General features: G+C 50.4%; 1 protein-coding gene across 1 annotated transcript; it reads left to right on the top strand.

The window, feature by feature from the left end:
- Positions 1 to 706: 706 nt before the first annotated feature.
- Positions 707 to 1,678, top strand: LOC144757562 (olfactory receptor 6Q1-like). The gene has a single exon (XM_078646386.1). The coding sequence runs from the start codon at positions 707 to 709 to the stop codon at positions 1,676 to 1,678; it is 972 nt and encodes a 323-aa protein (XP_078502512.1).
- Positions 1,679 to 9,868: the final 8,190 nt, after the last annotated feature.

The raw sequence follows: 9,868 nt of genomic DNA, 5'->3' as shown, positions 1-9,868 counted from the left end.
ACTTAAAATATTTACAGCATTTCACTATCTGCATATTTTAATGTTTTAGTTTTATTTATTACAAAGGTGAGTTTGGTAGTTATGGTAGCTTTACTTTTCTTTCTCTTTCTACTCCCTTACATTTAAACCTATTTATGATTCTAAAATGCAACAATTGTCCTAAAGCCATATTTCTGATTTGATGTAAATATTGTTTGTAATTTCTGACAAATTTGCTTCTTATATGTAATCTTAAGTGTTGTTCTTGACAGCTTTTCCTCAATGAATTGGAGGATTTTCAATTCCTACCAAACACTAAATGATGCAATTGATAGGGAATCCTGCTCACCTAGCATTCTCGACTCTTTTGTAAGGTTTCATAAAAAAAAGTCTCAGTTTGACAATTTGCTGAATGTAGTGGAAATGTGTTTTATTTCTGGGCAAAGATATCACCATGTGCTATTGCCAGATGTGGCAGTTCAATCCTTGTGCTAGGATGGTGAAAGTTAAACCACAGTTTGGGTACGGTCCTTAGTAGAGAGAATATACCCATGCCACCTTCTAACCTTTAATTGCAAATTGAACGCTAAAACTAGACCATCATCTAACTATTTTCCAGGAAAAAAATGTCCATGTGTCTGTATCTGAACCAGGTCTTTGTGTACCTATTGCTTACTCCTCTGACTCAGTGCTTATCTAAACCCTGCAGATGGACTCGCCACCACGGATGAGTACAGCCAATCAAACCACAGTGACAGAATTTATCCTTGTCGGTTTCCCCACCACCCGGGGGTGCGAGATTTTGCTCTTCCTGGTTTTCCTACTCATCTATATTTTGACAGTCACAGAGAACGTCATCATTGTCTTTCTTGTATGTTGTGACTACCGCCTTCACAAACCAATGTATGTCTTCCTGGTCAACATGTCTATCATCGAAATAGGGTACATATCTGTGACGCTGCCAAACCTGCTGGTGAACATGCTCTCTGGAAGGAAGAACATTTCCTACACTGCCTGCATCTCACAGTTGTACATCTTTACGTTCCTGGGAGCAACGGAGTGCTTTCTGCTGGCAGCCATGGCCTTCGACCGCTATGCGGCCATCTGCAACGCACTGCGCTACCAAGCCATAATGACCAGCAGTTTGTGTGCACGGCTGGCAGCATGCTGCTGGTTGACTGGCTTCTTCACTCCTATCTTGCCCATCCTATTTCTGTGCCTACAGACTTTTTGTGGCCCCAACATCATCAACCACTTTTTCTGTGATGCCTCGCCGCTTCTTGGACTATCATGTAGCGACAGCCATGTCAAACAGCTTGTGGACTTCTTGGTGTCCATGGTTGTGCTCCTCAGCTCCCTGCTAGTGATTGCGTTGTCGTATGGGCGCATCATTACCACCATCATGGCGATTCCTTCAACGACTGGACGATTGAAGGCCTTCTCTACCTGCACCTCCCATCTGACTGTGGTCTTCATCTATTATGGGACAATGGTCTTCATGTACATTAGGGTGACCAATCTACCTTCCCAGGACATGAACAAGGTGGTGTCAGTCTTCTACTCGGTGGTCATTCCCTTCTTTAACCCCATGATATACAGTTTGAGAAACAAGGAGGTAAAGCAGGCGCTCTACAGAGTATTTCTTAGAAGATCAAGATTCTCATTAAATTTGAGACTCCATACTTCAGCTGCAAAGTAGGAACTCAGCATCATTCTTAAACAACAGCAAAAGTTGGGGTTTAGTTATGGAAGTAAACAAGCAATATCCCCCGCCCCACTCCCAGTACAACAATACCCACGCGTTGGACGCCTCACTCTTCTTTCTTGACAGTGTATGCAGTAACCAAAACAATAAGTTACCATGCAACAGATACCGGAACGTGATACTGGACCTTTAGCAGAAGGATCAGGTGCTGAAAGTCAAGGAGGACAGCAATAGCATCCATGGTGTTGATATGAAAGGGAAGGATGACATGGTAGTAGTGACCAACAAGAGAGACACCAAAACTGGTAGCCGTAGGTGGGCTGCCATCAGGCTGATGCAGTTACCCACATAATGCATGCTGTTTCCAACTTGTTGATTGCCTTGAAGATAACTGAGCAGCAGGTGGCTATAAGTATGGCTATAAGCCTGCTGCTGTGTTACAAAAAACAGTGGTCCCTACTCGTGGACACAATGGTATACTGAGCCAATAATCACACACCTGATAAGTGTTATGTCTTTTGTCCAACCGGACAAGGAATTTATTTAACAATTTTCTTAATAAAAACTGAATGAACACATTAATAACAAGTGGGCACAGCCGTGACCCACAACATTCAGACAAAACAACAAACAGAATGGTAAAAGGAGCAAAGCAAAAATATGTCTGTGTACTTGTAGTCAGTGTTACAGACAGAGAGTGTTATAACCACACCATTGCATTTCACAATATTTTAAATGTCATATTGCATAAGGGTTTTTTTTGGTCGACAACGTTTCGATGCCTGAGTTAAATGAGGGGCATCATCATCAGGACAAAAATATAATCATTGTTGTCTTTAAATATTACACGCAATTGCGTATCACATCAGGCAATTCAACGGATAAGCAGATACCATGAACAATGGAGGAATCGGTACTGCTGTTTCCAGCGTGGAAATGTCATCTGGATTGGGAGCGTAATAGCTCGATATGCAGAAGTCGGCGGCGCTGTGGCGGATGGTGGGGTTCTGGTGTAAGCCTGCTGCTGTCAACTTTCCAATGTCCAATCTACAGCCTATGACTCTTCCTCTCACCTGCCTCCCCACCACCATTGTGGATTGTGCAGGGGTAGAAGAGACCCAGGGGCTCAGGACAAGAGCACACTCTGAGCCTTCCTCCTCCAGTCACTCGAGCTGAGGAAAGAGAGATGAGGGAATCCACCTCATCTTCTGGGTCGCCCTATGATCTGCCAAATGAAGAAGAATTTAGCAAAACAGAGGAATAATCCAATGCTGATTTCAGCCTCCTTTGACAGCTCCAGTCATGTACATGCAGTAGGAGCCGTTAAAGGAACTGAGCTTTCAGAGGCGCAAAGTAGTTGTAAAACCGGTGTCTCTTGTTGTTTTTTAAATTAGAACATTCTACCGTCATAGGACGGAATTGTTCTAAGTGGCTTACAGCCCGCCATTCCAGGCTTTAGCATCCATTAAAGACCCACTCCCCTGTTACAGGCCCTTCCCTTTAGTTCGGGCCTATTACTCTGGAGTGGGCCTTTAATGGCTGATATAGACTGCAACAACCGTTTATAAGGCTATAGCATTATGCTCACAGATGCCAATGACAGATATGCAGTAAAAATTCAGTATTAGTACTAAATGAATGAATGAATAAATGACTACACATTTCTACAGCGCATGGTTACCAGGAGGCAGCCCAGCGCTTCAGTGGTCCATTCATCCCCGATGATTTAGGAGAATAAAAATGTTTTCAGCATATTCCTAAACCTGAGATGGTTCTCTTCCAGCCGGATAATATCGGGCAGGCTGTTCCAAAGTTTTGCCGACTGTACAGCAAAACTCCTGCCGTCCATACGGCTTTTCCTTATCCTAGGGACTATCAGTAAGTTCTTGTTACTGGATCTAAGGGTCCTGTTAGTTTGATAGGGGCAGAATAAAGGTTGAATGAGATTAGGTCCTGTCTTGGTCAGGGCTTTGTGAACGATGGTTGTTGGACTCGGCCTCGTGGCGTGGTCCTACCCCTCCCGCATGGCGGGCCCGGGACGACATCGGCCCTCCGTCGACCCGCTGTCGACCCCCCTGAACACGAACCATCGATGAGAGCAGCCCCCCTGGCAACCCACGGCTCTCCCCCCTGGGACCCCGGCGGACCCTGCTCGCCAACACTGCCGGTCTGGCAACCATGCCAGGCCACCCATTCCGGCCCGACTCTATCTTGGGCCCATCACGTCCCGAGCACGTGGCCGCAGCCATCCCTGGCCCCGGCCCCAGCGAAGCCCCGACATCGAGGCACCAAGATCCTCCCAGGTGGTCGAGTGGCCACTTGGCGGATACCGGAGAAGGGGGGTTTCGATGGGCCTCCAGCCGTTCCCGGACGCCTGGTATCAATCGCCCCCAGCCTCCCTGGGCGCTGGCTCCACCCCCCTGCTGGGTGTCTGGACACCTTCATCCCGGCCCCTCTGACCCCCAGGCGCGAGGGTCCGGACATCAAAGGACTCCAGTCCTATATCTGGGCCAGCCCTGATTTGGGACTTCAGTTGTATCTTGGAGTCGAAGCCCTGCTGACCTCGTCGCTGCTGATCCTGATAAGAACTCTGGAACCTGGAACCTCGAGGCCCTGCTGACGCTGTCGCGGCCTGACCGAGCTGAAACCACCTTCGAGGCCCTGCTGACGCTGTCGCGGCCTGACCGAGCTGAAACCACCTTCGAGGCCCTGCTGACGCTGTCACGGCCTGACCGAGCTGAAACCACCTTCGAGGCCCTGCTGACGCTGTCGCGGCCTGACCGAGCTGAAACCACCTTCGAGGCCCTGCTGATGCTGTCGCGGCCTGACCGAGCTGAAACCACCTTCGAGGCCCTGCTGACGCTGTCGCGGCCTGACCGAGCTGAACCACCTTCGAGGCCCTGCTGACGCTGTCGCGGCCTGACCGAGCTGAACCACCTTCGAGGCCCTGCTGACGCTGTCGCGGCCTGAGCCACGCTGAACTATATCGAGGCCCTGCTGACGCTGTCGCGGCCTGACCCCTTGAACTATCCACGCACCAGTTGGTGCCGAGACTGTCCCGCTACCCCCTTTCCCGAAACCAAGACTTTACGGATCCCGGTGTGATAACCTTACGAGAACCTGCCTTTCTTTCTTATATAAAGATTCTTGAGAATATTCCTTCGTGTGGTGTCTTTCTGTGGTAGTGTGATTGCTCAGCTGTTAAGATTGTAGGTGAGGAGCCTCGCCAAGGAGGCCTCCCTACGGCGCTCAGCCTATTCCATAGAGGGAGGTGGGTCTCGGGGCGGGCAGTCAGACATCTTCTGTCTCCCCTGGGATCGCCTTTCCAACATTGGTGGCAAGCGACGGGATCCGAGCCCGCGCAAATCGTACAGCGAGTAACTCGCCACTACTAACAGAGACACACAGCAACCATGAGTACTAAGGAAGCCGGAACGACCACAGAATTCCAGAAGGAACAATTAGAGGATTACACCCATAAAGAACTCAAACAATTCTGCAAAGCCCTGGGTATCGCTACCACCGGACTAAGCACAAAAGATGATTTTAAAGAAGCGCTGCAAACGTGGGTGGAGACCGGAGCGACTCCGCCCCAAACTAACGATGACATTGTCCTAGAGGTACCCCTGAGTACAGTCTTAACCCCAGTAGAAGAAAGAACCGCCAACGGAGAACCGGGCCTCTCCCATGAAGACGCCCGAGAGCGAGAGAGGAGTCGGCTCCATGAACTAGAACTCGCCCGACTCCGGCTGGACGGAGAACTCCAATTAGCCAAAAAGAAAATGGCCCTTGAGCAACTACGATTAGAGGGAGACCTAAAAGAGAGGCGGAGGCAAAGAGAATTGGAAGAAAAAAAGCTCACGTACGAACACGAGCGTGGCCTCAAGGAACTAGAAATCAAAGCCAAGATCGAAGAGGCTGGCGCCGCGGTAACCCGGAACCCTCCACCTCCTGCCGACCCGAAGGTCCACATTCCTAAGGATGTCGTCAAGGAGTACTACAAAAATGACGATATCCAGCAATGGTTCAAGGCGTATGAAGTTGCCATGACCGCGCACCGCATCCCGCGAAAAGATTGGGGTGCCGGCTTATGGGGGAGATTTGTCAGCGAAGGAAGAGACACCCTGCTAGAGCTGGCCGAGGACGTGATGTCCTCCTATGACCACATGACCACCCGGTATGGCCTCACCCCCGAGATGTACCGACAGAGGTTCAGAGATTGCAAAAAGATCCCCGGTACCACGTGGGTGGAGTACGTAAACTTTTATAGCCGGGCCCTGGAAGGATGGATCAAGGGCAGCAAAGTGTCCATCTACGAGCAGCTGTTCGACCTCATCGTTTGGGAGCACCTCTCCAACAACTGCTTTGTCGAGCTCAGGCAGCATCTCCTCGACAGCAAGCTGACCGAGCCCCGAAAACTCGCCGTCGAGGCCGATCGATGGGTGAGCACCCGGGTCCCTCGGACCCCGATAGGAGAAACGGGACGGAACGGCCCGGGGCACCCCCGCCAGCGTGGCGGCGGAGGAGGCCAGAACAGGAGCTGGGACTTTCTGCCGGCCCCGGGACGGAGTCCCCCTCGGGGGTCCCCCCAGAATAACACTTTGCCATCCCTGACCAGAAGAGGGACCCCGCCCGCACGGCCGGGGCCCCGCCCGAACATTACTTGCCACAGCTGCCAGCGGCCCGGTCACTATGCCAGTGACCCCCTCTGCCCCATGAACCAGCGTCCCGGCACCACAGGGCCTCCGACCCGCCAGTTCGCTGCAGCAGCCCTGGGGGAAGGGTAAGAAGAAGACGAAGAGATCTACAATGAAGATCAAACCGAGTATGAACCGGCCGCCATGGCCCTAGCCTGCCTGGGTGAAAGAGACATGGTCCCCCAGGCCCCGCTACCGAGCAACACTCAGAAATACCGCCAGTGGGTCCACATCAATGGATGACGGACCGAAGCCCTCCGAGACACGGGCGCCAGTGTAACGGCCGTCCGCTGCCACTTGGTGACCCCCGAACAGATCATACCAAACGTGCGATGCCCCGTGAGGGCCGCCGACAACTCCGAGACTCTGTGTCAGATGGCCCGAATCCCCTTTGAGTGGGGGGGGGGGGGGGGGTCAGGCACCCTCAAGGTGACCGTCCGGGACGACGCCCCCGTGGACTGCCTCCTCGGAAACGACCTCGAGAGCTCTCCCTGGGCCCAAGTCGAGCGGAGAGAACATCTAGGAATGATGGGACTACCAGAGTGGGTCTGCGCTCTGACCCTATCTATGACTGCCCGGGCCCTGGCGGCGACCGAGGCCACCCCGACTGAAGAACCAGAGTGGCCCGCGCCACCACCGCCCGCAGTCAATGAGGACTCCGACCCCGAGACATCGGAGCACGACCCAGAAGGCAGCACCGATCTCAGCGACATACCCGAACTAGCCCAATGGCGCCAGGAGGGTGGTCCCACCTGAGAACACTTCCAGCAGGAACAGAAGGCCTGCCCCTTCTCGAGGGGACCCGGCAGCAAGCCACAGCCCAAGCCGCCGGGGACACCTCTGGGTCCCACTGGGTCTACTGGGACCACGGCCTCCTATACAGTGAACAGAAAATTGCCGCACTGGGCATACCTATAACGCTTAGGGCAAAAAGTGTTACAGCAAACAAATGATGGACGGAATGCTGAAAATGCAAACATTCTCCCCCAGTCAAAAGATCTGGGTCAAATCCATTGTTATTTTGCCCACTCTGCCACCCCAGTTTGAACCTAAAATTTAGACAACCTTGCACCATGACGCAAGGGTGCCTGCATTGGCACACAAAAGCCAATTGTGGACTAGCGCAGTGTGAAAGAACAGGCATGTGCTGTATCTGTTGAAAACAGCACAATCTTGCCCTTTCCGTTTGACGTAGAGCAGCACAGTAGGCTTGCGGCGCTGCCCTACATCAAATTTAAATGAGGCCCTTGGTTGGATTGTTTTTTTTTGTGTGTAGTATTTTGTTCTAGTGTACATTAATGTACTTGTTTTTTAAAAGCAGCGATTTAGTACACTGAGCTGTGTTTGTTGAGTGCTGAATGCAAGAACTCTCTTCTACCTGGGAATAGTAGATATAATCCCACAGAAGTCCAACGCTTTCCCTGCTGTTGCACAGACTGGAGTGGTAATAATACATTTTACCCCTTCGTAGTCCAACACTTTCCCTACTGTGGACAGACTGAAATGGGAATAGTAAATGTAACCCCTCTGAAGTCCAGCGCTTTCCCTACTGTTGTACAGACTGGAGTGGAAATAATAAATTTGACCCTTTGAAAATTAATGCTTTCCCCAATGTTTATAGTATTTTTTACCAAATGTGTTTTTTGCAAATTAAAAATGTTAATAATAAGGGCCTGATCATGAGTCTGGCAGTCCATGGAACGCCAAACTCATGGTGACGCAGCAGTCTTCCGACCATCCTATTACAACTTGGGCGGTTGAACTGCTATTGCACCACCACAACTGCCTTCCTGGTGGTGGTGCAGTGGTCTGAGGGCCGCAATATGCTTGGTAGTGCCCTGAGGCACCGCCATGAATATTATGACTTTCCTCACCACCAGCGGTCTCATGAAGGTTCTTCCTCTATGAAACTGTTGGTGGAGAGTGAAGAAAGACTCCCTCTTGCCCCTGTGAATGGGAGCACTTGCAGGGGGAACAGGCTGTGTCTCCCTATAGGTTTGTACTCCCAGTTACCCCACTGAAAGGAATGCACGCCATGGTGCATTCCTTCCTGTGCAGTGACAAGCACTGGCGGTCCGGTGGCGGTGCAGTTTAAGGCTCACTATGAGTCTTTACACAGCAGCGCCGGGGGACCACCATGCCCCCCATCCAGCAGACTACAAAAAGGCATGTAATATATACATAGCATACAATATTACTGGAATGTATTTAATTTATATTTTGTTATCTTTGTATATTAAAATATTTAACATTTATCACTTTGAGCTCTATAATAAAAATCTATATTTCTGTTTTTGTTTACCTCAATTTTGTGTCAGTGATCTGAAAGTTTGAAGTGCTGAAGCTAAGAATTAAGTAGCCAATACCAATTGAAAATTCTGCTTGCCTCAGCAACTGGCAATTTCAATAACTGTTTAGGATCAAGAGTTCTGAGAATGATTCCATATGAGTGGTTGGGTATCCACCAGACATTTAGGGCCATATTTACGAAGAGTTTCCATCAGGCTTGTGTTACTTCTTAACCCGTTAAGTGCTACCGTCGGCCGTTGAACGTTCAGATCACTACCTGGCTGGTGCTGCGCGCGTTCAACGGCTGATGCAGCCCCACCCATTTTTTTAAAATGGCCGAACTGCCGTGAAATCGTGCAGCGGCCAAAGGGTTAATGGAACCTAGCGCAAGTCTTCTCCTGGGATTTACCAAGCAATTCAAATAATGATCTCTATTGGATTGTAACTCAAAGTCATGCAACGAAACGCAATGTGTGGCCCTTTGTTACTTTGCATAAAGGGAGCATCCTGTGGGAGGAGCATAGGCGTCCCCATGCAACCAGCATTGGGTTTTGATGCATATCGATAATGAATCTTATGCAGGGATTGACACCAAGACCCTGTGACTCCCTGAGGCAGGCGTAACAAGGAGAAATGTTCTCATTTAACGTCATTTTACCATCTTTTCCCTCTTACCTCAATGCAGACGCATTGCCCTATGGCGCAAGGGTGCTTGTGTTGGCGCATGGCTGCAGTAAGTGCGCCAGCACCGGACGAGAGAGCAGGACTGTGTCACTTCTAGGTAGATATGTCCTTCCGGTTCATGCAACCCAGGGCAGCAACTTTACTTTCTGCGTTGCCGGTATCCTTTGTAAATGTGACCCTCAGTTTCAGAGGGACTGACCTTTACATAGATGATCTGTCAGTGGCATTAGTCTATACTGCCCAATTATGCATCCTAATGGAAGCTATCAAATGTGACAGGAAGGCGTTAAAAAGAGTGGCAGGGATACAACGCTTTGATGTAAATGTGTAAATGTGTATGAAACTTATATAGCGCAGGACTTACCCTGGGGCATCTCCGCGCTTGCTTAGGGAACCCGTCCTGGTATTCCCCTGTGAGAAACCCCGGCAGGGTATCCGCAAGGTGAAAGCCAGGCATCCCGCCGCGAGGGGCCGATGTGGAGATTAAGCAAGCTATTGCCCAGAGTCGCAGAGT

This window comes from Lissotriton helveticus, chromosome 1_1 (genome assembly GCF_964261635.1).
Source record: "Lissotriton helveticus chromosome 1_1, aLisHel1.1, whole genome shotgun sequence".
Classification (NCBI taxonomy): Eukaryota; Metazoa; Chordata; class Amphibia; order Caudata; family Salamandridae; genus Lissotriton; species Lissotriton helveticus.
This window is presented reverse-complemented; position numbering and strand designations above follow the sequence as displayed.

What these genes read in the sequence shown, in the direction of transcription:
- LOC144757562 (XM_078646386.1), top strand. Translation starts at nt 707, where the DNA reads ATGAGTACAGCCAATCAAACCACAGTGACAGAATTTATCCTTGTCGGT.